The sequence below is a fragment of the Linepithema humile genome, chromosome 7 (genome assembly GCF_040581485.1).
Source record: "Linepithema humile isolate Giens D197 chromosome 7, Lhum_UNIL_v1.0, whole genome shotgun sequence".
NCBI lineage: Eukaryota > Metazoa > Arthropoda > Insecta > Hymenoptera > Formicidae > Linepithema > Linepithema humile.
This window is the reverse complement of record NC_090134.1, coordinates 15,057,394-15,085,373: the sequence shown is the minus strand read 5'-3', so window position 1 is coordinate 15,085,373 and position 27,980 is coordinate 15,057,394. Positions and strand designations below refer to the sequence as shown.

Sequence of the window (27,980 nt, the reverse complement as noted above, 5' to 3'; positions counted from 1 at the left end):
TCAATACGCTGATGTAGGTACAATTTTTTTTATTTAAAGATATATAGATGGCTCTGGCAACGTCATGCAGCTCGCGAAATACAAATGGTGTGTAAAGGTACAAAACTTACGGTTAGTGTATTACAAATTGTTGTGGATAGAATATTTAATGCAAAGAAAATTAAATATACTAGATCTAATTGTACCGCACGAGAACAATACTAGTTGAATAGCGCTGATTTACAATAATTACAATGATAGGAAGCGATATCTAACTGACACATCGCGAATCTCATTCTATCCATCTAGTATTATAGTTTCAACCATTTCAACATTAATCGAATATAAAGTAGTTAAAAAACCATATATTTTCATACATATAAATATTATACTGCGTCACAATAAAAAAATATAAACAAAATGCTATGATAAAAACTAAATACATTGTTAAAAATTATTTTCATAATGTTACTACTTGTATTTCCTATATTTTAATGTAAAATGTAATATATTAAATGTATAAGTGAATACATGACTCATTATTTTTTTACTTAATTAACCTAACCGCATGAATGTAAATGCAATTGTTCAGTATTTTCTGACTTAAGGCGCCGTGAAACGAAAAAGTTTGGGAACCACTGACATATATATTAGGTAACCAAAAAAGTTTGTGCAGTCTTTTATAATAATTTTATAAAAATAAGTTCAGAAATTTTTATAAAATATTTTAGTCATTAAAATAAAATTCTTCTAATATTTCTCCAAGCGATTATCTTTTCTTGGCGCTAGACAATCACATGCGAAACAGACAATTTCACAGTAAAACAGAGATTGAAGCAGAGATTGCTAGGTTTTTTATTTCTAAAGACACAACGTCTTATAAAGACAGAATTTACAAACTTATATCTCGCTGGAAAAGAGTTGTAAATTGTAAAGATACTTATTTTAATGACTAAAACGTTTTATAAAAATTTCTGCACACGTTTAATTTTTATTATAAAAAACCATGACCTTTTTTGGTTACCTAATACTTTGATCAGAACACAATAATTTTGCATCTGAACAACGCTACTTACGTAGCTTAACAAAAGTGATTTGTATTATTTGCATGACAAAAAGATTTTCATAAAAAAATGGTAGATCTTAATGAGACGTCTGAAAACATTACTAAACATTCACAATGTAAACGTGAAACATTCGAGTGAATATGAATATGCAACAGTGTTCAAGAAAATGTTTAATTTGAAATTATTTCCGAACGACTTCGATAGTTTTTCTCCAAACTGTAGAAAAACAATATTGAACCTGGATAAATGAGAATATCACCCAATTCTTTCCAAACGTACAGTAGTCTATATTGAATATGATTCCAGTCTTCTATCATCAAACAAATTATGAAATGTCACCAATCAGAAAATCTACATGGATGGATATGAATAAATATCACAGATAACAAAGATTTGTACGCGATTACTATGCTTCTATTGTTATGATTAAAATAGTGGGTGTATCATTCATCTATGTACTTTCATGACTTTCTAAAACCGATGATTATGTCAAGGCATACTTACGAACCTCGAAATATTTATAGAATTTTCGATTCTAATTAATCGATATGTTATAAAATTATTACACACACTGAAAAAATTGATTGGTAATAGTTATCAAATACATTTTAATTAACTTTAATAACTGTAATCAAATTTCGATAGCAAAAAGTAAAATATTTCATATAAGTATTATCAAATAAAATTAAAGAAATTATCTATTTGGGCTTTTTTAATTGGGTGTTTTTAATATCTGGCATATTTTATCGTAATATATTTTTGCGTTTATTGATTACAACATCAGCTAATTCACAATAAATAAACAGGTCAATCTAGATTAAGTAATTTGAATTATCGATTCGTTTTATTTATAAAAATATATCTTTTATTTCTCAGAAAATTTTACTTTGACACCTTTGACACACTTTTATATATTTTTTGTTATCAATCTGAAACTCCTCGAATATTTATTTTTTTGTTTTATTACGAAAAGGAATTGATATCATTATAGACATTTTAATTAAAAACATTATACTCTGACATGTTGACTCATAACGAATAAAAAAATGAAATACCAAGCGTCAAGTTTTTATTTCTGAGAACCAGTCTTTAATATTTGGCAAAATGGTACAAACTTGGCGAATAAATTTTACGAATGGCATCAATACATTATATCGCAAAACATAAAATATTATGTAACTTTGCAGAAATAAGTAGGGATGACTGTATAAAAAGTCTCATCCCAATTTTTCGCGTACAGTTCACTCTTTGCCGCGTAGAACCAAATATCGTTTTCATTTGCATATTGACAAGTTGTTTATAATGACGAACAGTAGTACGTATAAAAATGTTTCTAATTTCGAAAATAATACAATAAAAATTCAAGCAAACCAAAAAGAAAATTCAGATGAACGAGAACAAGTACTGTTGCTAAAAAGTACGTTTGCTCGAGAGATGTTTCCTAACAATTTTGATACGTGGACAATAAGGGAACAATTTATCTGGATAAACAAGAACCTCTCAAAATTCTTTCGAAATGTGCCTGAAACATTATTAGGATACGTGCCGGCCTCTTTTCATCAAATTAATTTTGATCGGTCGCCAGTTCAATTGCCCAAATGGATGGACATAGATAAATATCGTCGAGGACAAAAGTTTGTATCTGAAAATTATGTCGCAATTATTATGGGAAAGCTAATAGGCCTCATCCATATATACACTTTCAATGATGGTTTAAAACCAGTTATTATAGGAGGACACGGTCACACGCTGGATTTAGGATACAAAAGGTATTTTTTTCTAATTATTTATTATTTGCTGATTCTTACAACTGATTAAAAAAACCGTTGATCAAAGTCATTAATGCCTACTAATACTCCATATTTAAATATTACTATAAAATTTTATGTCATGCTCCTTTGTAATATTTTATTAATACGCGATGCCTAACCAATTTTATTTATTTCAATCATTTCTCTTTCATCATTTTCATTATTTTCACATTTCTTTTTATTTATTATCATTGTACCAGGAATGTCAAGATTTTTCACATAGCATATTATATAAAAAAAATATGATTGTATAAGTATCATAGATCACAAAAGAATTAACATACATTAACATACATTCTTTTAACATACAAACAGCTTTTTTTAATTTTGAAGGTATCTATCAACTTTTAAGCGAATTTTAAGCTGGTATCAGGGAGACCCTTGGATTAAAGGAACACAGGCTTATAAAGACATGCAGTTTACACATAAATTGCATTTGCTAATGAGTGAAAAATTGCGTAAGCTCGATAATGAGCAAATCGACGCTGCATCTAAAATCGCGGAACCGTGGTGTCCAGATCGCGAAATTTTTCTAAAAGATTTTGCTACGGCATGCCCATTTGAAAAATTCGCGCAATTTCCTTTTACTATGATGAGTGAATCTCCGTATAGACCAAAAGGTATAAATAATATGGACCTCGCAAGTGTACAAGCCGCTTTTGTAGGTATGTTTGTGTTGCGTCCGCAAGATATTGGAGTGCACAACGCAACAGATGAAGATATAGAGGCTTTTTGTCATATGTGGAGATGCTACGGATATTTTCTCGGATTGGAAGACGAGTACGGAAATTATATATATATATATATTAAAAATTATAAAAATACACAGATGATATTGTAAATTAAGTCTGTCCAAATTTCTAAAGTTTAGGAACCTAAATGTCTTCCCTTCTGCGCTGCTTTACTGATTAAGGGTAAAAGCAAAAAAAAAAAAAAAATAGACGTTAAAATTCTAAATTATCATAAATTTATTAGCACTTATTGATATATTCATTAATACGTTACAATCAATTTCGATTACATTAAGAAAAACCGTTAAGAGAAATTATGACAATATGAGCGATTTTAGATTAAAGTAAAGAACATTTACGTTCTCCATAAATTTGGACAAGCCCATTTTAAAGACAAAAAGAAAGAAAGACGGATGTTCTACACACGAAGCACACTACGTATACGTACAATCAGATGCATTTAAAGCTATTTACTTGAGCACCCCCACCACTTTACAAAAGCATTTACTATATTTACTATATTTTTTATTTTTCCATTTTTACTTGAATGTAGATGGAGATAGTAAATGCTTTTGAAAAATCATAGAGATACCCAAGTGGATAGCTTTCAATGCTTCTGACTGTACACATTAGAGCCTCTGTAAAATATTACGTTACTAATATTATATAATTTATTAGGCACAACTTTTTTCGTGGCAGTTTTGAAGAAATAAAACAACGCACACAAGATTTCTTCCAATATTGGATAACGCCTAATTTCAAGATTATTACGCCCGAATGGGAGCACATGACCAGATGTGTTATCGTACCAATGAATTATTATCGTTTTATATATATGCCTTATAAAGCAATGGTGTTAATTGCTACAGACTTATTAGATTTAAAGATGCCAAATTTATATGCGTCTCTTAGTTATTCAGAATGGATCGCTTATAAAGTCTATACGTAAGTAAAATTTACTTCAATCACAATTAAGTTTTCACTATACTAGTTTATTAGTAATAATTCTTATTATATTCAATTTATGCAAATTATAAAATATGTTTCATAAATTATGTATATTTATATTACGTTTTAATAATTTCAGATTTATACTTCAACATGCTTTAAAATTATCTATCATAAGAAAAGCTATGAACAAACTTGCAATTTACATTTTAAATACTGCGGTAAACTATAGCTCGGAAAAAAAGCCAGAACTTAAAAAAAATCAATGAAACTGTTATCGTAAGTAAAGAAGGAGGATTATCAAAATATAATATATACTATTATATAATCAATAAAATAAATACAATAGCTTTATCTCTCAGTTTTATTCATCATGTATTGCTAAAACTTTAGAATAATGATTGTTTCAATCATTCGAATAAAAAACATGTCAAAATTAAAAAGTATGTTAAAATATAATAAATGAACGCGTAAATTATAATAATTATAGAAAATTGCCGTTTGTACAAACGTTGGGATCAACGCTATCTTTGTTGTTATTTATGAGAGTTCGCCTCGAGAAAACTATTGTCAAAAACGCTTAATTTATAGCAGCCGAACATTGACAGCCGAATATAATCCCTGCCATCGATTAAACAACAAATCGCGTTCGAGGAATTAGCAATTAGTTTGATTGATCCGATTTCTAAGAACATACTTTTTCGATTGAAAGTATGAAAGAGAACGAGAATCATGCGCAGTCCAGACGATACAGATAATTAGCCAGCGCAAAAAGCAGAAAAGAAATCTGCCGCAACTAGGAAAATACAAAAAATACAAAAAAAAAAAAAAAAAAAAAAACAGCAGATCTACGAAAGCTCGGAGATTTCGCGTGCATTATACTGACTAGCTACCTACTGGTCATAATATAAACATACACAATCATAATATTTATCGGTCGATTTGCTGGTAATTTTCCCTAAAAGCTATCGATTTGTTCTTTCGAGTTGTTCCAATCGAAACGCAACCTACAAAAGTATGTAAAATAAATGTAAAAAAATAAAATATAATTATAGAATCAGATCTATTTGTGGAAAACGAGAGATAGTAAAATGTATATAATTCTTTACACAATTTATACAATTAGTCTATTAATATTGCTTATATTGACTGCTAACATGTTTAAATTATGCGTTGATGCAATGATATATAATAATCTATTATTCAATCTACGCAATGTGCATCGAATTTGCTAATCCGCATAAAATTATTAATATCATTAATAATAGTGTTCTAACAAGGAAACTGACCCAAGTGTCCCCCTCCGATTTTGACGAGCTTTAAATATATTGTAAGGTAGCTCAAAATAAGAGACACGTATCTTTTTTTATCTGCGTTCTCGCACGTTTAAGGTTGAAACAACCCTTACAAACTAAAGCGGTTTATTTGGTTTTAACTGAATATCGTCAAAACTGTAAGAGATATTAAATAATGTTTCGAATAAAAGTTGCATAGTCTTTTATGAGCTTTACAACCGCACAGCTGAATTTTTAAAATATTTTATATTTTTTAATTTACCCCCACCCCTTTTTATTATTTTTACGAATTTCAAAATTGTTGTCATGACAAAAGTTGTAGCATTTAATACGCTGAATACAACCATATATGATTTTAATATGTTTTGAAATCGTATCTTTCAGAAATGAGCTGTCAATGTCGCACTATATGCGTCGCGCTGCATGACGTATCGTTTGTACCGCGCTTGTGTAATCGATAAGACGAATAAAATTAGAAATAAATATTAGCATGTTATCGAGTCTTCGGAAAAATGTTCTGATCAAAGAACAAAGTTTACTAAAATTGTTGCCAAGGCATCCCCTCTATATTACACTTTTATAGTCGTATGTCGAGCGCAGCGTGTTGTTATATCCGTTCAGTGCATATTACGCTTTAAAGTTGTGCGCTTCTTAGTGATTACCAAAAAACAATATATAAAACAGCATCAAATCACTATAAAGTATTATTTTTTTGTACACAAATAAGGAGAAATATTTAATTTTTATATTTCTCAGAATGGTTCAATTAAATCCATTTAACGTAATAATGTTGGTATACGTAACTTTTTCGGCTTTTAATTTATCAACAAGTCTAATAACATCTAAAGAACAAAAAATGAGTAAAAATGGTACGTAAAATAGAAAGAAGAAAGTGAGGTATTTGACGCAAATCCTTCTGTTCTTGGCCTTGTTTTACTGCTTTTCCAAAATTCGACTGCATTTTTTTTATATTCATACAGAATACGTTCATCTGTAGTATATATAACTTTAGGATTTGCGTCAAATACCTCACCTTCTTCCTCTTCATCTCTTAGTTCGACTTGCTCTGCTGTTGGAATATCGTTATCGTTTTCATAATCCAAAAATTCTTCTACTTCCATTTCGTATCTCTCATCGCGCATTTTTTTCAGCATAGATTCTATTTTACGTGCCATTTCTCGTTCTTCAGATGTTATGAACTTGTTGATAGATTAACAGCCAAAAAAGTTACGTATACCAACATTATTACGTTAAATGGATTTAATTAAACCATTCTAAAACATATAAAAATTAAATATTTCTCCTTATTTGTCTACAAAAAAATAATACTTTATAGTGAATTTTATGCTGTTTTATATATTGTTTTTCTGCAATCACTAACAAGCGCATAACTTTAAAGCGTAATATGCACTGACTGGATATACCAACGCGCTGCGTTCGAAATGCGACTATGAAAGTGTAATATAGACGGGATGCCTTGGCAATAACTTTAGTGAACTTTGATCTTTGATCAGAATATTTTTCCGAATACATGTTGATAACATGCTAATAATTATTTCTAATCTCATTCGTCTTATCGATTACACAAGCGCGGTACAAACGATGCGTCATGCAGCGCGACGCATATAGTGCGACATTGACAGCTCATTTCTGAAAGATGCAATTTCGAAACATAATAAAATCATATATGTTTGTATTCAATGTATAAAATGCTACAACTTTTGTCATGGCATTAATTTTGAAATTCGTAAAATAATAAAAAAGGGTGGGGTTTAAAAATCCGCTGCGCGGTTGTAAAGCTCATAAAAGACCATGCAACTTTTATTCGAAACATTTTTTTATATCTCTTACAGTTTTGACATTTAGTCAAAACCAAATAGACCGCTTTAGTTTGTAGGGGTTCTTTCAACCCTAAGTGCGAGAATGCAGATAAAAAAAATACATATCTCTTATTTTGAGCTACTTTACAACATATTTAAAGCTCGTCAAAATCAGAGGAAGGCACTTGGGTCAGTTTCCTTGTAAGTGCGATAACTATTTTTTAAGAAATGTTATACATAAAAAAACAGAAGAAAGAAAAAAAATGAATGAGAGACGAAAGAGGTGATGAGAGAATAATAAGAGAGATAGTAATATCGTGTAGTTGTTTTGTACGATTCGCAATTATATGTATGCATAGATTATACCATATAAACTTTTGCACAGGTTTGTGTGCAAAGTCTAAAAGTATCGCGCAGTTCCGTACAGTATCTCGTTGTGGTATCGCTCAGTTCGTTTCTCATTGCAGAGAAGTTCTTCTCGTCATGACTTTAGATATGACGGACATTAGTAATACGCTTAAAAACAACGTAAAAAATTGCAAGTGCGAATTAAAAAATACAACGAAAGTACAGACAAACAGGGAAGAAAATTTGGAGGAATATGAATACGTGAAGACGTTGAAAAATATTTTCGATGAAAACTTATTCCCACACGATTTCGATATGTGGACAGTAAGCAAACAATACAATTGGATAAATGAGAATATTTCTAAATTCTTTCCGAACGTGCCAGAGTCCTTGCTGGAATACATTCCGGCATTCTTTCATCAAGGAGATTGTAATCGATCGTTAGTAGATATACCCGAATGGTTGGATATGGATAAGTATCGCAAAGGGCAAAAGTTTGTGCAGGATTATTTCGCCGCAACTATCATAGCTACGTTATTATCACTCTTTTATGCGTATTCTTTTGAAAATACTCTAAGGCCAATTATTCTGAATGGTCAATCTCATACGCCATATTTGGGGTACAAAAGGTATTTCCTCTATATTACTGTTTGTTTCCTGCGAAAAGAAACTAACAAATGTATCGTACGTGATCGCAAAATTGTATCACAACACAATTGCATTACTTTATAGTTTGCTATCACTCGTTGAATTCATTTTAATTTAATTTTATTTAAATATTTATTTCTTGCTTCATTGCTTTCTACACTGAGAAAGAAAAGTTGTTGAAATTACTAAATAAATTTAATTGACTTCATTTCTTCAGTTCAATTATTTTTAATTAACAGTTTCAATATATGTTTATTTGACAGTTTCAATATATGTTTTTAAGTAAACATAACGTTATTAATTTAAAACAACAATATAATTTTGTTGACATTTAATTCAGTGAATAATAAATTTTATAATTCTAAACAATTTACAGTTAATCTGAATAAAGATGCTGCTGAAGTAAATAAATGCTACAGTTGTATTGATTCAACATTATTTATACATTTATATTAACCAGTCATTGAATACATTTATATTTGAACATAATACAATTCTGTTAGGTTAACTAAATATTTCTTTTCATACAAATTAACTATTGCATTTATCAAAACATAATATTTTGCTGGATTAACAAATATTCACTTGACAGCTCGTGACCGCCGCATATATGTAGTTAGAGCAAAAAATATTTGTTTGATTCAACATTTTTTTTCTCAGTGTAAGAGTTGCTTTTATTATTAGCTCACGAGTGTGAATTTGAGTCGCAAATGTAATAATTAATCTCATGCGTAATACATTGTACTAAAATAGCACAGCTTTTCGATATAATTTTATAATTCAAATATATATAATTTCTTAATCTCGATAATTTTGAAGATATATCTCAACTATACGCCGAATAATAAATTGGTATAAAGGAAAACCTTGGGTTGAAGGGACGCCCGCTTACAAAGACATGCAAATTACACGTGAAATGCATATGATGGTAAGAAACAAACTCTCTCGTCTCAGTGATGACGAAATTAATGCTGCGTGTACATTCGCAAATCCATGGTGCCCAGATCGTGAATTGCTTTTGAACAACTTCACCGCAGCGTGTCCATTCGAAAAAATTAAACAACGCCCTTATAAGTTGTTCGCTAAATCGCCATATAAGCAAAAGTATTTCAATGACGTGGACATGGCAGTGTTTCAATGCTGCTTCGTAGGCTTAGTTTTACTTTATCCGAATAAATTTGGAGTACACAATGCAACTGACGAAGATTTAGAAGCTTTCTGTCATATCTGGAGATGTTACGGATATTTTCTAGGAATGGAAGATAAGTATGTATTGCTGAATCATTCATTAGACGCGACGCAAATTAAACGCATTCATAGCATCAACTATTCTGCATTATTAATGGTTGTGATATTTTTCAGGTATAACTTCTGCCGTGGCAATCTCGTGGAAATAAAACAGCGTACGCGTGATTTCTATCAATATTGGGCGCTACCTAATTGTAAAGATACGAAACCTGAATACGAACACATGACAAGATGTGTCGTTGAATTGTTTAATTCCTTCTTTCCTTTCATTCGTATGCCTTATAAAACTGCGATGTTACTTTTTATAGATGCCTTTGACATAAGCATGTCGCATCTATATGCGTCTTTTACTCGCTTAGAATGGATTACTTATAATTGCTGGAAGTACGTAAAAATTAAAATAATAATTAAATCCTCTCATTGCATGATAAAAACTGATAGTTAAAAAATATATATTATAATAACTATGTTATTTTTCAGATTTATATTTCGCCATGTTTTAAAATTATCTAGCGTGAGATCACTTTTTAATAGAGTGATGTATAAAGTACTTGATCAAGCAATAAATTATAGTCCGCAAAAACATGCGCAACTTCACAAAAAATCTAGAAAACAAGTACAAGATTTTTCTATCAAAAGCTAATAGTGGAAAAATTATATGCAATAATGAACTAACAAGCAAAAGAATTATATATATTAAAAAATAATGTTCTTGTGATATTTTTATACTGTTAAAAAGCACAAGAAAATCATGTCAAAATATTTTGCTTATTGAATTCTAATATCAATACTATTGATTTTGTACCACATCTTGTTTCAACTCAAAAATTAATATACTTTAGAACTTTGCACCTACGAATTTTACTATAACAAATAATAAAATATGTTAAGAGAGTATGTTATTATATTGTACTATAATTTATCCTATAAAGTCATGATGGTTCACCGATAAAAAATAGTTACAAATTACAAAAAATAGTAAAATATTATTTAAAATTGTATTACAAATTAATATAAAATATTTTCCGTGTGTTTCAACAGAAGGATGTGTGTACAAAAAAATTTTCAACTGTTCAAACTATGCGAAACGGATAAAAAAAATGACATATGCATATGCCATTATTTGGCATTAGTGTGTAAAAACTATAGTTTTTGGAATATTTTTTTAAACATAAAAAATCTAACAAAGATAAGAATGTGCAGCCTGTTCCAACTGATAATGAATACCAGGTTAATGCTCCAACGAAAAAATACAAAGGAACAAACGTTCTAAACTAATTAGGGTCTGCTTTAGATCTGCTCGTTTATATATTTACTATTATATATTATTACTATCGTAATCGCGCAATTTTTTTCCAACCTACACATATCATAAATTCTTTTACAGTTATGCAATCATTGCAACGAAAGGATTAATCCAACGAATACTAATCAAAAAGAGTGCTTTGTTTATAGTGCCTTTCAATCGTCCTTTATTTCGCCAGCAAATTCATTCTCACAAAAAACATCGCGTATATAGCACGAAGTCACGACACCGAATACCACCAGAATACCACCAAAATACCACCGAAACACACCAATCTCGCGGCAAAACGTAATACAAATATTAATTTTGCACATTATATGAGCGACAAGGCGACGCAAATAAATTATATTCCACGTATATTAATCATTTCTAAAAAAAAAAATGACAACACGCTTTGTCGCACATTTTCTGTACAAAAACTGTGATGTAAATTCGTACTTCCGCGCGAACCGGACTCTGAACCCTATGCGCACTGCTAGATTGCATTTATTGTCTGGTCATCCATTCGCCATTTGCCTTTAGATTAACCTCCGTGTGTAACGTATACGTTTATATGTATATGTCGCGATGTCCATAAATATGCGCCGTCACTAACTTCCGTGTGAAGGACACTGCGTCCGCGTTGTCTTTCCGTGTCTTTCATTTCACTCGAGAATAAAAAAAATATGTAAATCATTCGGCGTGGCAAGATCGATTCGATTCTTTGTACAATGCACAAAAGTATTGGACCTCGTACGACGTAGCACAAATAATTTAGACAAATCAATTTGTTTACTGCGATGCCTCTGAGCCGTCTAGATGCAGTCTACAGAAGCGTACTCCTCACGAAGTTCTTTACAAAGGGTTGGGGAAACCCTCAAAATTTGAAGAGGTGAATGCCTAACCTGATCTAACCTAATTTCGCACTATTCGTTGAGTACTTCACGCCTTGAATTAACTATATACAGATTTTCATTGTTATTTTTATGTACATTATTATGTATTTAATTTATCTAAAATATGTTATATTTATGCACTCATGTAGACAACACATTTAATAACTGTAAACATATCTTTTGTCTTTTTTGAATAAAAGAACAATATTTATTTTAATTTAAAATTCCTTTCCATACATAATGTATAAGAATGTTATATAATACTTTCTTGTATCTCTCTCAATATTAAAACATACCAGAAAAAGTTCAATCATTAATAAGTATTTGCTTATATATCTAGTCAATAAAATTGACAATATAATCATTTGCAAAAAAAAAATAAACAATTCTGGATGTCTGTAGCATATAAACAATATAAAATTCCATTATATGTGGTTTAATGTTTTAATATAAAATTTATTGAAATAATGCTTGTATATCTTTCATTCCATAATAACTTATTATTTATAGAACACAGTATTTAAATGCACCATTCTGTTTCAGGATTTTTGAATTCAGAAAAGTTATTGCAAATCGAGAAGCATGCTACAATATGATACCACTTGACTATCCAATAGAGATAACAAAAGTATATTCAATAATTGCTTGTTAATTTAGATTTTATAATTATGTAGGCCATTATATGTTTCTTTACACAATAGGATGAAATTTGGTCAGATTGTCATATAATCGAAGGTCAATTTAAATCACCCTTTGAGGAGCATCTTCCAGGAATAATGCCAGATAAGACCAAGACGGCTTACTTTCAAATGGTTTTACCAACTAAATGGAGCTCCCACAAAATAAAGCCAATTTGTTTACATCTTGCAGGTACAGGAGATCATGTATGTATTCACTATTATTATATTATTGCTTCTTATTGTACTACTAATTTTCCTCAAAGTTTTATAGCATAATACAACTATTTTTATCAAGATATTTACATATTTTACTCATCAACTAGTTTTTTTGGCGACGTAGAAATCTTATTGCTAAACCACTGCTCAAAGAATCTGGAATAGCATCTATATTGCTGGAAAATCCATTTTATGGATTGAGGAAACCAGATGATCAAATGTAAGAACTTAATGGGAAGGTTTGTATGGGATAAAATTATACAACCAGCCACAATCTGACAATTTTTTGTAATTGTATAATCTTCTTTTTAGACGTTCCAGTTTGCATAATGTATGTGATATTTTTATTATGGGAGGCTGTTTGATAATGGAATCAATCGTTTTGCTAAATTGGTGCGAACAACAAGGATTTGGTCCACTAGGTCTTACTGGATTGTCAATGGGTGGCCATGTTAGTTTATGTAAAAATATGCAATGAACTTTAAATATATCTAAATATATTGTTCTCTCTACAGATGGCTTCTTTAGCAGCCACCAACTGGCCGAAACCTATATCACTAGTACCTTGCTTATCATGGTCAACTGCTTCACCTGTATTCACGGAAGGAGTAATGAGTGCATCGATAAATTGGGCACTTTTGGAAACACAATATTTTGCGGACAAAATTTATCAAAACGATCTCGCAAAAATGGTGAAAATAATTGATCACGATGTAAGTATATGATTTTTGTGTGGATTATGATTATGATTATATTTTTTTAATATCAGCAATTTGTTCTCAATTTTCTCAAATATACTTACAGGATGCTTTCTTGGCTGGTCAACATTTTGCAAAGCATTATCCCGCAAGCATGAACAGAATAGATAAGTTAAGAAAAGAATCCACAGAAATTAATGGAGACAATAATACTGCAGATAATACAAATGGTACAAATTCTATCGACAATGGTAAAGACAATAATATTTCTGTTGAACATGAATCTAGAAATGAGAAGCAATTGCAACATCAGATTGCAGAAGAAAAGGCAGCAGCAAAAATATTTCCCCTGAATTTGATCTCCAACAAATTTAAAGCGAAAGATCCTAATACTCTCAAAGGTAAATTAATCTTATATAATCAATAATAGAGTTTTTCTTATATAATCAATTGGAATTACATAACGTACAATCTATTGATTTGCCTAATTATAAATAAAAGTAATATAAAATGTAAAAAATGATATATCTCAATTTCCATTTTCTAGCGATGAAATTAAAGCAATTTGAATGTTTGTTCAAATGTTTGTTTCTATTGTCCTCGTGATTCTAGACAGCATGTAAGCAAGATTTTATATGATTTTTTTTTCTACGACAGGAGTTTGTTTACTGCCAGTGCCGAAGCATCCACTGTTTTCAGACAACAAATGGCGCGAGCACAAAGCGTTGCAATTTATGCGTGGCGTAATGGACGAATGTACACACTTGAAAAATTTTGAGGTACCTGTTGATACCGAATTAATTATCGCAGTTTGCGCCAAGGATGACGCTTACGTGCCACGAGATCATTGTATGAGCTTGGAAACGATATGGCCAGGAGCCGAAATTCGTTATATCAAAGCTGGCCATGTGAGTGCCTATCTTCTTCATCAGAAAGTCTTCAGGTACGACAGAATTTATTATTTTATTAATAAAAAATATTAATTTATTAAATTTATCAAATTGTCTACGTATTTCACATTAATAATATAGAAATATTTCATTAACATGTGTATTCTACTTCAGATCCACGATAGCTGAATCTATTCAACGATCCTTGAAGAAGTATCCTATTGAAGTGATTTGACGGTTTTACAACGTTATAACATGCGTATGTTATTTTAGACTCATTATTTTAAATTTAGTTAGATGATGGAATATTTTCCTAGTTTGTGATTACCGATTAAAGATTTACTGTTGAAGGTGTGCACACAACGCACAATTTATTTTTCGATTGATGCAGGTAAAAATCGACCACTCAATAGTACAATTATTCAGTCAATTTCATAGAATATAATAATTGATATCAGTGTCATTGAATGTGCTATCTGCCAATAATGTTCCTACATAATACGATTATAGTAATTAAAAATTACGATATTCTTTGATATAGCAAACAAGTGATATAATTTTCTTTTTATATATATGTATATGTTTTATAGATCTATACATAGTTCTAACAAAGTAATTTTTTGCATTCATTTGTAAATCACAAATATTCACACAACACTATTGTATGTATCAAAATAAGTGTTTAAAAATTATTATATTTACTATACTCGACGTGTGTTTTATATAATGTTATATACAAATCATACTTTCGTACTCTTTAATGTGAATCATTTTGTGTAATCATGTAAGAGCATAAAATGAATGAATTTATTCACCAACGTAATATTTTAATTAAATATGTCCTCAGCAGTGTCTAGAGAAATTAATGTTTTAATTATGAATTATATGTTATGCACAGTTTATTAAATATTTATTAAATTATATATAATTACATTTAATTGCATTTGACATGCAATTTTTAAAATTTGTGACTTTGAAATTAGTGATATGACTAGTGATATTTGTACAAATTGTAATTAAGTAATTAAGTAATTAAGTAGCTTTATATTTTAAATGTAATATTTTGTCAATAGGATGCACACAATATTTAGATGTGACATGCATATCCAGAGTTATTCAAAATTGCTGCACAATTCATATGGAAGATATTCTTTGACACCAATAGTACAACATGGCATCAGGAAACACTTGAAAAAAACAACTTCCATATTAAAATCAAATATGAAATTTAAATATTTATGCATCACGATTGTTGGATTAAGAAAGCATCAACATTTTTTTCAGAGCTGTATCTATCTGTTGAAATATTAATACTTATCACCTTCAGATTGATAGATGCAGTTCCAAAAAAATACTACTCTTGAAGCAGCCATGATGTATAAATGTCTAAATTTTATACTCCACATAATGCTATATACATATTTAAATTATAAACAAATAATTGTACTCACTTTTGCAAAGATGTTGCAGTTTTTTGCAGACCGTTGCAGACCATTGCAGATACTTGTTACTATTCCGTATCAGTTCCATTAAAAAATCGATAAATGCCATTTTGCATACACTTTACACACTATCGATTGAAATTCAACTCGTACACTCTATTTTGATAATTACGGAATCATGTCGCGATTTTACTACTCTGCAAAACACGAAACTCTGCGACATCGTTAGTCGTAAACACCCGCGAGTAAATAATACATTTCAACAATCGTGCGTCACTTTAATCGACAATCTTGACAAATATTTGTACTTGTTATACATTTCAAAGAATAAAATGTTATTAATCGCAAAGCTAATTCGCTCTGCGCATTTCAAACCGGTGTATTATAGAAAATGTCATGGCGGCCAAAAAAGCGCAATAAAAAGAAATAATGCCAGATTTACATTGCATCTATCACGCAATATAATATATCTGATATCCAATGGCTTAGTTTACACCGATTGTTTAGTACGCGTACCAAGTACTAAAGCAGCTTTTTTGATTGGTGTAGATTTTACACTAAACGATTTATACCTATCGGAGAAGCAGATTTAGTATTTGGTACGCGTACTAAACAATCGGTGTAAACTAGGCCAATAAAGAATGTGTTTTTTAATGCTTGGTTTACACTGCCAATTTTCAATATTTAATCAAAAATCTTATTTTTTAAAAACATATACAGCATTAGACAAAATTCCTAGAAAGTACATTTTCTTATTGGCTATCGAATTGCATTTGGTACAACTGGTTCTACTTATTTCTAGAGTCCTTGCCGCACGTAGAGTCCCTATATATAGGGACTCTAGCCGCACGGAAGTAATGTATGCCATCTAGCGTGCCATATGTAATCGATGAAAGCGGAAGCCGGGCGGCTCGGTTGTGAGTAGGGCCTCGCTAGCGTTGGCCGCATGTGTTTCGCGTTTCCTTTTCTCGTGGAAAAAGCTTCGCCGAAAATGCGCCGTGTTTACGTAATCCGCGGTAACGCGATGCCACGCCGGTACTGGTAGAAGCGCGGATCCAGTGTGAGGAACATTCGATTGTGTCAAGTAACGTTGTCGCGAGTTACGCGAACGCAACGAATTGTCGTTAACCGAAGACCGGAGATACGAAGTACGACGGTTACGAATCTGCGTGCCGCTGTCTGCTAGCGCTCTCGCAGCGAATCTCGCGTATGGTGCGTGTCCGAAGGACCTTCTCACGATTGTCTGTTGGTTTTAAAATAGCTTCGTGATTTGCGACGCTATTTAAATCATTCGGAACAATATATAAACTCTGTACTAAGAGTTTATATTGTAAAAACGTTGAGTCAGCGTGTTCTCCTAACCCATCGGAAAGCACGAGGCACTTCGGGCGGCCTATATTTCGTATGCGATCTCCACGCGATTCGACAGCGTCGAGACTGCACGGAGTGTCGCATTAGGACGTGTACGTGAGAAACGTAAGAGCACATCTGCTTTGTTCAGTCGACCGCGTGCGTACACACCACGCGCGCACCTTCTAGAAAGACCGAAATCCCGACAACGTGTGTGATCGTTAAAACTCGTTAACATTCACGACATTTCAAAGATTTTTGCTGTCGCGCTCTCTTCATCGGAGAGAATAAACGTGCGTGCGACTAGGTGTCTCTTAGCATGGAAAGAATTATATGAAGTGTGAGGACGCGTGTGAGGTTAGTTTGCCCGTTCGCATAAGTTCGCTAACCGTTGGTCATAATTATTTCCTGAAAGTGGGAGAGTCGCTTCTATTTTCGCAAAAGTACGTCTCGGCGGCGACGAGGACGATAATTTCATAAGTCCAACGGGACGCGCGGCCTCGTGCACGGTCTGCAAACCTCGTGTTTTTGTCGGCAGCGTGTGCCGCAAGATGGCGGCCAAGCTGGCGAATCAAGGTGGCGCCCGGAGCACTGGCGAACGACAGGAGGCAGTGCTTTGCCAGTCCTACGCCAGTGTGCTCAATCCAAAGAGTGCTTCTCAAACTCGAGCAAGTTCTTTTAAGGGCAATAACAAAGAAAATATAGACGACCAAGCAACAGTTTCGCAGCAGCCTCCACAATCACAACAGCAGCAACAGCCGACAGCAGTGGTGAAAGAGAGAATAGTGCCAAGTATGGTAAGGGGTAAGCCCTACCAAAGAATCGCACGATGTCAGTCAACGCAACCGAATCAGTCTGTATCGAGCAACTATCCGACGAAATATAATCGTCATGACAGTCCGTCAAACACGCATATTAATGCCGAGAAGTCGGTCGCCGTCGTTCATAAAGAAGTGCTTAGTGAGTCACAACAAGAGGACAGTCATTATAATCGTGACGCCGAGCAGTTAAATAATGGTGATATCGGAAACGACGGCGAGTTCCAGACAGTCGCTCCGAAAGGTGCTCGCCGCAAAGAGAAGATGCGTGAACAAAATCATCGGGAGCGTCACCGGCTACGCGAAAACAACCGCCATCAGCAACCACGTGGTTCCAATGGCGCCGGAAGTGGGGGTATTGTTAGACGCGGAAGCGTGGAGAGATCGCACAGAGAGCGCGGCGACCGCAATGGAGTCGCCGATCATGGCTTGAAAGAGGCTCATCATCACAAGGACGAGCAAAACGTTGATGCAGATGTGCAACCGGTATCTCCATCGCTCCCTGTCAAATACATTGAAGCACCCTTGCCAGCAGTGAATCCTTGGACAAGGAACAAGGCATCGACGCCGCAAACTGCACCGACGTCTTCGCAACAGACATCCTGCAGTGTCCTCACAACACTCACATCTGATAGACAGAGTGAGAGAGAGAGAAGAGTGCTACAACAGCAACAGCAACAACAGCAGCAGCAGCAGCAGCAACAACAACAACAACAACAACAGCAGCAGCAGCAGAAACAACAACAACAGCAGCAGCAGCAACAACAACAACAGCAGCAGCAGCAGCAACAACAACAACAGCAACAACAACAATATGGTACAACCGGTAAGTTAAATAATTTTTTAAGCACTGTTTTATGATTAGTTATGTGTTTCTATTGAAAAAAACTTTTTTCTCTACTTTTTAGTCGAGTAATTAAGAGATATAAAAGCAAAACACATTTGTTACTTTCAAAAATTTGTAATAAAGTTGGAGGAACCAACTACATTTAATACAGATGTGGATAAATGTTTTAATTTTGTTATTTTTTATAAAATAGTGAATTAGTTTATTATTTATAAGAAATTTTTTAAATAAAATTTTAATACAATTTTTTTATAAATATTTTTTATAAAAATTAAAAAATTATATAAAAAATTAAATTTTAAACTTGAGAGATATTTAAAATTGAGAATGTATGTCTTGTCCTTTTATATTTCTCATTTAACTAAGGCAAAAAAATGTTAGAATATGTTTAAAAATTGTTTTGAAGAAAGAAGTGACGGATATGTTAGAGAAAGTCAAAAAATAAAGGAATTTTTTGATTCTCAAATTATTTGAAAATGTTTCTTTATTTTTCGACTTTTTCTCATTTTATGGAATTTTGTGAACGTGATCAGAATTTTTCCTTATAAGAATAATTTTGAAACTCTTGAATTCTTTCGAACTTACGTATTCATATTTCTTAACCATTTTAATTTGAATTAAAAAATGTATATTAAAAAATGCATACAAATATTTATTAGGGTATTTTAACATTAGAATTGCTTTATGAAGTATGTTTTTTATACGACCTTGCACTTTGCCCTCTGATTGCGTAATAGCCTTATCGCCTTTCTTTAAACTTTCTGCTTCTGAGCTATTACTCGCGAGAATGATCCCGATAATGATTACATAATTAATATGTCAAGTGCATGTGCCTTATTTTGTCGGTATTCCATGCTTAAATTGTTTTGTTGAAATTTGAGAAGTGATGGAATATCCGATTCACAAAATATTATGTGTATATATTTATATACCAATTTTATATACACAACAAATTTTTTATGATAATCAAGATATTTGATATTGAAAATATATATATATATATATATATATATATATATATATATATATATATATAATTTTTTTTATTAGTTTTACTTTTTATTTTACTTTTTTTTTTTAAATAAAGATGTCATATCAGATATCATTCTCTATGACAACACTTGAAATTTGATATCAAATATCTTGATAATTATTAAAATTTGTTAACATTAAACTGATATTCACGCAAAATCAACTAATATTAAACAAAGTTAACAAAATATTTCGTTATCCTTAAATATATAAATGAGAATATTTGAAAATATTTACAGAAAATATGTTATCTAATTGTAAGATTGTGCTCTTTTCGACAAACCGTGCAGGAGGTCTGTATCGAATGAGATATACATTACGAAACGAAATATGAAAATAGAACCACGCGAATGTGTGAGCGCTGAAAAATCACAGAGCGAGAAACGAATACACGAAGAGAAGTAATCGAGAAAAAAATTCAATCAATCATCATCGTTTCCAGATGTTTTGCTGAACATTATATATTTTCATTAATAACTAATATTTCTACACTTAAAAAAATTGTAGGCTCAGAAATTGCATGCGTATTTAAAAATCTTGCCCAATTATGGAAAAATTATATCGCATTTCTTTAAATTAAAACATGAGAATTTTTTGCTACTACTATAGATCTTGTTGATGTAATTTAATTTAAATGTTTAGCAACTATGCAAAATATAAACTTAAAAAAAAATCTGAAACCAAATATAAAGTTTAACAAACATTTAAGTAATACGCGTCGTTAATCCTTCGATTAATTATAATAGTGATAATCGATAATAAAATCGTGGTGAGCCATTAGCGCTCGACTACCTTATCTACACTGTCAACACATCTGTGATATACGTGGCATCGAATATCCATGCTAATATGGACGAGAGCAACGTGTTTTTTTTTTTGGCAATTTATTTGCATATCAACAGATTCGATCTTAGCTTCTTGCAAAGCGAACCATCGGTTGCATTGCCGCAGAATTTACTTTTTTTATCAAAACCTTTATTTTGTTATGTTTGTTAATATTTTTTAATTCAATAATTATATCTTTAAAAGATCTATATTTTTATTTAATATGTTTGTTAAATTTAGAGAAAAAAGTTAAGAAAATTTTTCTTCTCTGTGAATGAACAAAAAATAATTTTTATTAAAAGTTAATTTTTTTTCTTCAAAAATTTACAGAATGGGTTTAATAATACTTAGTCTAGCTTTTTTTTATAAAATTTGACAGTTTTTTAGATATGTTATTAATTGCAAAAATATTTGTATTTGATAAACTTTCTTATTTCTTATTTTTACAGCAGATTTTGGCAAATATCAGAGAGATTTAAACGCTTCACGAAAGGGTGAAAGGGACACTCATTTGATTCTACACACACATGGACGCTCTCGTTGTTTGTATAAACTTCTAACGCTCAGGGCAAAACTCGCCGAATTTGCGGACCGCAATTGGCCCCGTTTATTTCGATTGTACGAACACAAAGGAACGCTACGAGGGCAATGACATTGACACTCTTTCTGCACCGCAGTAGACACCACTAGTTACAGCATACGATTACAATTACGAGAACGTCCGTATGACTCGCGTCTTACTTAACAGTCCACGCGATCGAACATTCACTTTCGTCCAAAGGATCGGATTGACTAGAAACAACTAGGAACTTTCGGTATTTGATTCTTATTCCATTCCATAATCATTTATTTTACTACATTTTCTCTCAGCATTTTATAAACTCTTTTATTCTCGAAAAAAAAAGAATGCAGAAAACGTACATCAAATAATTTGCAATGTTAGAATTGATGAGAGATAGTTTCTTGATTCATTTTCATTCAACGTTATTTTTAAATTCCATTTTGTTTATTAATCTATTTAGCATTGATTTTTCATTCTATATAATATTGATATGAGAATCGCGTATGATATTAATATAAAATAAGATAAAGTGATGAGACGCATTTAGCTTGAAATGAGAACGTGGGCCTTGGTCTTATTGCAATCACTCTGACACGTTCGATCCACATTAAAATATGTCGCGGAAAGTGAGAGTCGCGAGTATGAAAACCTGTTTCGGGATTGCCACGATAGAAGTTAGAACGTTCGATCAGCAAATATTTTTCGACTGTGCGTCGTGTACAGACGTTTCGAATTGCAGGAACGTTATTTCTCAATTTCATTTAGTTATCAAAGCTTTTGTATAACGAAAAATTTCTATTAATTGCACATCTTTAGCTGAAAACTATATTTAAAATAAGTGGTATTATAAAAAGGAGGAAATAAGATGAGATAATCTTTCTCGCTGAATTCCTGCGTTTATTTTATGGAATACCGATTTTCTGCAGAAGGCCATTCAGAAAATATTGCGCTGAAAGAACGACTTGTTCACCTTTAGTGTGTTATATGAATACATTACAATCGAATGGTGATATGACATTTTTCAGGCAAGTATGTTGAGAACGAACATTGCATAGCCTTTTTTTATTACATGAAATGTAATTTTTCAAATTTTATTTTTAATTACAAAAGTAGCATTTATATCTGAATGGTTTTGATTTCTTTGATCTCTTCCGTTTGTAGCAAGCACCTCGGATTTAGCATTTAGATAGACATTCTCATTAATAAAGTAATTATTCGAAGTAATTAAATTTAAAATGTGATAACAATTAAATGTTAATATGAAGGAACGATATAAAAAGAATCTTCTATGTGGAAGAATTTTAACATTTGTTGATTGATAGCGCAGAAGAAAACATTTTTCAAGATTGCGCAAATTTTGCTCGACTTTACTTTTTGCCGCTGTATTACATGTCATTAAGCCATAGAACGACTCTTAGCGTTTGCATTTTGAACCGATCAGAAAAAATTGTAACTTAATAACGTTACTTGATTGCTAATTGATCAAACTAATTGATCAAGCTAATTGATCAAGCTAATTGATCAACCTGTAGTCTCCACGATTTCATCTTGCAACGATATCGAATAATTCAGTACAAAGAATTTAGAATGCTTTCAGTCAATAGATTAATTGTTTAATGTCATTAATGATTTTTTATAATTTCTCTATCTTTATTTTCCGTTCGTCTAATTTCGTATAATTTTCTAAGAAGAGATACGCGATAAGAAAAGTACAGACATCTTCGAATAGATTTAGATGAAACAAATGGGTACCTAAGTACCTACGGATAGAGATTGCTCGGTTCACATTAACAATATACTAGCGGAAAATATTCGCGTTCCCGGCCGCAGCAGCTCCGTCGCCCGTCGTCATCGTTGTTGGATCGTTTCTTGAGCCAGCCGGCTTTCAGTGACTTGTCGACGTTCGAATCGCGACTTTAACATCTCGATCACGATACTGTGTCCCGTGCAAGATTGCAAGATATATTGAATTGATTGCAAGACTTACTGAATTCGAGTCAAGAATTCGCGCGCCTCCAGTCGATATAAATAAAGAGTTGATAGAACAAGACAGTTGTTACGTAACTTTATTACGTTTCGCTCGATCGAGAAAATGTGGAGAACTTGATTATTTATTAAAAATTGAAATTTGCCGCAGGGCAGATGCGACGCATCTGTTACATCGAAATGTATGAAGTGAAGTTTTTGTTCGCGTACCGGTTCTTCTTGCTGACGTAATTAAAACTACAATTTAATTACATTGCAACGCGCGCGCAACACGAGGCGGAACGAATCGGATTGTTAAATCTACTCGTGACAACAGGAAGTCGCATGTGAGACACGATGAAAATAGACGGACACGAAAACAATACTGTTAATCGTGAGTCAATATTATTCCTGCCACTTCTTTCATTACGCATGTAATTATCTAATTATCGTATAACGGTAATAATGGTTAATGATAAGATGACAGCAATTTAATTAGATCTCAGTAAATAAAACGATTATTAATAGATTAGGAATGTTCAGCTCATTAATTTATTATAATTACTGATATCGATATGGCTATTATTTATTTACTTTGGAGTTTACATAAAATTATTGTTTTGTAATATATATTATTGGATCTCTATTTCACGTTACGACGCATAAAATTTACGATTTCTATCGAAAAAAGATTTTGTTTTTGCGCAACATTTTACTGACAGAAAATGTTCGAATTGATTGAATTGATATTTAAATCGTTGTTTATTGTTTTGGACATCCATGATCGTCAATGGTTGTACGTTCAGGGCAATTTGCCACGATTATATTCTAGCTTCAGCGAAGTTTCTTGGCGTCGAGACAAGATCAAGCAATGCTAACGAAAAATTCAATTCGAACACAGATCACGGATAGCTCACGCTGTCTTTCAACTCTAGACTTTATTTTAGCTTTCTTAAACTCGATAAAACTGAGGAAGCAAACCTAAAAATATGTTATTGAAAACACTTTGAAGAAAATAATAGATCACATATACATATTGTTATATGATAAAACTTAAAATGTATAATAAAAAGTCTAAAAATTTTGTCTCTAATATAATTTTTCTATATGGATGCCGAATATAGGAAACTATTAATAACGATAAAATGATAAATATGTCAACATAATGCACATAAGTATTTAGAATTTAAATATATGCTTATGCGCGAATAGTAAAAGTTTATGAGCAAATAGGAAAGTGCAAGATGAAAAGGATAAAATGATACACGTTTTTGAGAAACGGTCTAATAACAAAATATACGAAAAGTAAAGACTTTTTTTATTCTCAAATCAATTGAAAGTCCTTTTACTTTTTAATTTTTCTTACTTTTACTTCCCTCTGTAATATCATTACAAACTCACTTTATTATTTATAGCACTGTACTTTATAAATGATATAATTGATTGCTCTGATTTTATAGCTTTTAGATTACCTGCATAACGTTTCAATTTTGATTTCGATTAAAAACAAAGAGTAGCTCTCAAAAGATTTGCCCCAAACTAATATTTATTACAAACGTTTAACCTGCAGTGCTAATAATTGCAAAAATGATTAAAAAAATTTGTCAAAAAAGTAATTAATGCATTAAATAATAAATTAAAGAAAATGAAGAAGCACGTTTTTTTATTTGAAACTTTTTCGTTCAACATCGTAAATTTTCCACTTCTCTTCTCTGGTTTTTAACGTCGGATGTTGCAGATAAAAGTATTTAACAAACTTGCATGTGTGCGATAAAGATAATCGAGGTCATGCGGTTTGAAACAGGTTATAAAGAGGCCGATAAGGATGTAATTACGTGGAAACAGCTTTCGAAAAATTCTGACACTATTCTGAATTATTAAATGCAATTCAAAAACTTGCAACGAACTTTATGTTGTGCAACCTATTTGATTGTAGTCGTAGCATACAATTTTCACGAATACTTTATGTATTTTTTACATCTAATAATTCTTTATCTCTGATCGACTTTTAGAAACATATATCTTATTGTACATTTATTTTTACATTAAACATATTTTTTTTGTGTACAGAAAATGGTGTCGAAAGCGGTACCCAGTCCACAATTGTCAGAGCTCCCAGAGATAGGAGGAGACTCAATCAAAATGTAAGTAATGTACTTTTACTTTCTTTATTTATATTTTCAAAATTTATACATTTATTTCAAAAGATGAACAGATTTTATAAAGCTTGCTTGTTCATGACTGCACAATATGCTTAAAAAGTAATCTTGTATTTTTGAGACACTTGGAGAGCTGGATGTGTGATAAGTTAATATAATTGTTTTCAAAAAATATATAAAATATCAAGTTAATATATATATATATATATATATATAAAAATAATTTTTCTTTTCCCACATCAATAATTTAACGAGCATAATGTAAGAAATCTTCAATCTTTATTATTTTGTTCAATCTTTATTTGAATCGAAAGAGGTCCATCAAATATTAATATATAATTGACAACGATGTTTCTATTTATTTATGTTACTTTAGTTATTATAACTATGGTCATCATTTTTTTTTTGTTATCAATTATATTATTAATAACATGATATTAACGTTTTATATATTGCAATAGGCAAGTGATTTCACGAATATTGGAGACTGGCCCACTTTAGGAACGCAAGAGGTGCGTATTATTATTGAATATTTATTAAATTATTAGTTCAATATGCTTGCACACATTTAATTACATTTAAGTACAATTGAGAAGTTGCTATGTTAATAATAATTATTTAATAATTAGTGTATCTGGATTCCATCTATTCAAACTATAATATTTGTGATTTACATACTAAAGATATGCAAAACCTAGAGCTTGCAGATGATTTGTTGATGATCCTGCGAGTGTAGAAGTTTTGCTAGAGAAATATCAAATGTTATGTCATCTCAGATGATAATTCTTATCTCTAAGAATCTGTTCAGCATTTGTACACATGCTCTTTGAGCTAGTCCTGTCTTTTAATTTACAATATTTTGCTGTATTTTACATTTTTCGAACGTTTAATGAATGATATTTTAATTTAGAGAAAAGCCACATCTTCTCCAAAGCAAAATGGCATGGTCAATGGTGAATTAAATACTCCTAAAGTGAGTAGCACAAATACTACCGAAAGCAAAGGCAAGGAAAATAAGGAGCAAAACCACTGCCAAGATGATAGCGACGAGCATGCAGATAACGGCGAAAAGAAGAAGAAAGGTGAGACAATTGATACTTGCATCTGACAAAATAAATGAACTTATTGGTGGTTGTTTTAAGTCTAATTAAAAAAAATATTATTTTTAATGTGCAATTTTATTCTATTTTTATATTGTTTTTATAGCGAATAAACAAAAATGGGTGCCGCTCGAGATTGACTTGGCGCAAACACGCGGAACTATGCGATCGCCAAGATTTCACAGAGAAAAAAATGGCGAAGGTAAAATTATTTGTATATAATGATATATTGTTAATGAAAACGAATGTTAATGAAGTCTGAATAATAATTGCAATGTTAAATAAACAGCAAACGATGGCGAGCACTGGCGTGACAGAGATTACGATAGATCGACAGGATACAATCAACGAGGACGTGGCGGAAGAAGTAGAAATAGAGGACGCGGCGGACGTGGTCGCGGTAATTTTAGATATCGACAGGATCATGAATATACAAATTATACTGCGGACTATGCACAGGTAAGTTTTTTACAGATATTCAGCACTTGAAGAACCACTCATGAATTATTTATTTCTTCCAATTATGATGTTACCATAAGTGGGAATCTATCTGACAATATTCTGATGGATAATAAGTTTTGGATAGTAGAACTGAAAATTTTTCATATTTGTATATTTTTCTTTCGCATGTGTATTTTTAACACTGCAACTTGCCGCATTGCCGCATAACAAGTATCTTTTTTTTGCAGGTATATAAATACGAAAATGCAGATGCTGGATATGCGATACCTTACATGGGGACTTGCTATTTTGATAATGTAAATTACATAGATTCCATAAAAGAATATATACGGAAACAAATGTAGGTTGCATTTTTATATTCTTCATATTCTTTGTATATAATTTATATAACAATAATAACAATTCTATTTTTTTTACAGAGAGTATTACTTCAGCGAAGAGAATCTTGTAAAGGACTTTTACATTCGTCGTAAAATGGACGCTCAAGGATTTTCGCCTCTCACGTTGATCGCATCTTTTCAACGTATTCACAGTTTAACAGAAGACTTGAATTTAGTAATAAGAGCAGTTCAAGAATCTGATAAACTGGAATTGCTAGAATCCGAGAATGGATACAAGGTATTGCGAATTCAAATTAATGAAATGGTAGATTTTGTCCGACAAAAAATCGAGTACACGCATAGCACATATTTTCAAACAGTTCTAATATTATGTGCATATATATTAGACACAAAATTTGTGCTAAAGTAAATAGAAGAGGATTCGCTAACACCATTAGAACTTAATACTAAGTTCGATGAATGGGGTTTGATAGTAGACCTCTTTACACGCATATACAATTGTCGAGTATATCGTGTA

The 27,980-nt window shown here is 31.5% G+C and overlaps 4 protein-coding genes and 1 long non-coding RNA gene across 8 annotated transcripts in view; 4 read left to right on the top strand and 1 right to left on the bottom strand.

Annotated features, from left to right (window-relative positions):
• The window catches only part of LOC136996899 (uncharacterized), a 34,708-nt gene extending 17,949 nt beyond the window's left edge, over window positions 1–16,759 (bottom strand). Inside the window, exons 1-2 of one of the 2 annotated variants that reach the window (XR_010891102.1) lie at window positions 16,012–16,759; window positions 15,532–15,747 (exon numbers count right to left, since the gene is read on the bottom strand). This is a non-coding gene — a long non-coding RNA (uncharacterized lncRNA). Of the gene's footprint in view, window positions 1–15,531; window positions 15,748–16,011 lie in introns of those variants that run through there. The other variant, XR_010891101.1, reaches the window with a different exon arrangement.
• Window positions 1,782–4,890, top strand: LOC105674220 (uncharacterized). The gene is made up of 4 exons (XM_067358569.1): window positions 1,782–2,815; window positions 3,191–3,637; window positions 4,267–4,533; window positions 4,676–4,890. Exons 1-4 carry the CDS (start codon window positions 2,349–2,351, stop codon window positions 4,803–4,805), a joined length of 1,311 nt encoding a protein of 436 aa, XP_067214670.1. The 5' UTR covers window positions 1,782–2,348; the 3' UTR covers window positions 4,806–4,890.
• Window positions 7,740–10,602, top strand: LOC105674227 (uncharacterized). Of its 2 annotated transcripts, XM_067358568.1 has the most exons (5): window positions 7,740–7,852; window positions 8,119–8,628; window positions 9,467–9,913; window positions 10,010–10,279; window positions 10,376–10,602. In XM_067358568.1, exons 1-5 carry the CDS (start codon window positions 7,755–7,757, stop codon window positions 10,536–10,538), a joined length of 1,488 nt encoding a protein of 495 aa, XP_067214669.1. In that variant the 5' UTR covers window positions 7,740–7,754; the 3' UTR covers window positions 10,539–10,602. The 2 variants fall into 2 exon arrangements, with proteins under 2 accessions (XP_067214669.1, XP_067214668.1); XM_067358567.1 differs by lacking the exon at window positions 7,740–7,852 and having other exon boundaries at window positions 7,988–8,628.
• LOC105674229 (protein ABHD18) lies at window positions 11,745–15,378 on the top strand. The gene is made up of 9 exons (XM_012370414.2): window positions 11,745–12,072; window positions 12,620–12,704; window positions 12,778–12,960; window positions 13,080–13,192; window positions 13,285–13,423; window positions 13,488–13,685; window positions 13,777–14,071; window positions 14,328–14,613; window positions 14,735–15,378. Exons 1-9 carry the CDS (start codon window positions 11,981–11,983, stop codon window positions 14,793–14,795), a joined length of 1,452 nt encoding a protein of 483 aa, XP_012225837.2. The 5' UTR covers window positions 11,745–11,980; the 3' UTR covers window positions 14,796–15,378.
• A 168-nt stretch (window positions 16,760–16,927) lies between the features above and the next one.
• Window positions 16,928–27,980, top strand: part of LOC105674226 (La related protein) — a 29,697-nt gene continuing 18,644 nt past the window's right edge. Inside the window, exons 1-8 of one of the 2 annotated variants that reach the window (XM_067358556.1) lie at window positions 16,928–18,996; window positions 25,472–25,545; window positions 26,022–26,072; window positions 26,471–26,642; window positions 26,767–26,862; window positions 26,950–27,119; window positions 27,350–27,462; window positions 27,542–27,740. In XM_067358556.1, the coding sequence (XP_067214657.1) occupies window positions 17,904–18,996; window positions 25,472–25,545; window positions 26,022–26,072; window positions 26,471–26,642; window positions 26,767–26,862; window positions 26,950–27,119; window positions 27,350–27,462; window positions 27,542–27,740 (1,968 nt within the window). In that variant the 5' untranslated portion in view covers window positions 16,928–17,903. The remainder of the gene's footprint in view (window positions 18,997–25,471; window positions 25,546–26,021; window positions 26,073–26,470; window positions 26,643–26,766; window positions 26,863–26,949; window positions 27,120–27,349; window positions 27,463–27,541; window positions 27,741–27,980) is intronic. The other variant, XM_012370409.2, reaches the window with a different exon arrangement.

What these genes read in the sequence shown, in the direction of transcription:
- LOC105674227 (XM_067358567.1), top strand. Translation starts at nt 8,003, where the DNA reads ATGCATAGATTATACCATATAAACTTTTGCACAGGTTTGTGTGCAAAG. An exon ending in TTTCTAGGAATGGAAGATAA is followed by an intron (nt 9,914 to 10,009) that starts GTATGTATTGCT and finishes GATATTTTTCAG; the next exon opens with GTATAACTTCTGCCGTGGCA. An exon ending in ATTACTTATAATTGCTGGAA is followed by an intron (nt 10,280 to 10,375) that starts GTACGTAAAAAT and finishes GTTATTTTTCAG; the next exon opens with ATTTATATTTCGCCATGTTT.
- LOC105674220 (XM_067358569.1), top strand. Translation starts at nt 2,349, where the DNA reads ATGACGAACAGTAGTACGTATAAAAATGTTTCTAATTTCGAAAATAAT. An exon ending in CTGGATTTAGGATACAAAAG is followed by an intron (nt 2,816 to 3,190) that starts GTATTTTTTTCT and finishes TTAATTTTGAAG; the next exon opens with GTATCTATCAACTTTTAAGC. An exon ending in ATCGCTTATAAAGTCTATAC is followed by an intron (nt 4,534 to 4,675) that starts GTAAGTAAAATT and finishes TAATAATTTCAG; the next exon opens with ATTTATACTTCAACATGCTT.
- LOC105674229 (XM_012370414.2), top strand. Translation starts at nt 11,981, where the DNA reads ATGCCTCTGAGCCGTCTAGATGCAGTCTACAGAAGCGTACTCCTCACG. An exon ending in ATCCAATAGAGATAACAAAA is followed by an intron (nt 12,705 to 12,777) that starts GTATATTCAATA and finishes TTTACACAATAG; the next exon opens with GATGAAATTTGGTCAGATTG. An exon ending in TTGCAGGTACAGGAGATCAT is followed by an intron (nt 12,961 to 13,079) that starts GTATGTATTCAC and finishes CTCATCAACTAG; the next exon opens with TTTTTTTGGCGACGTAGAAA.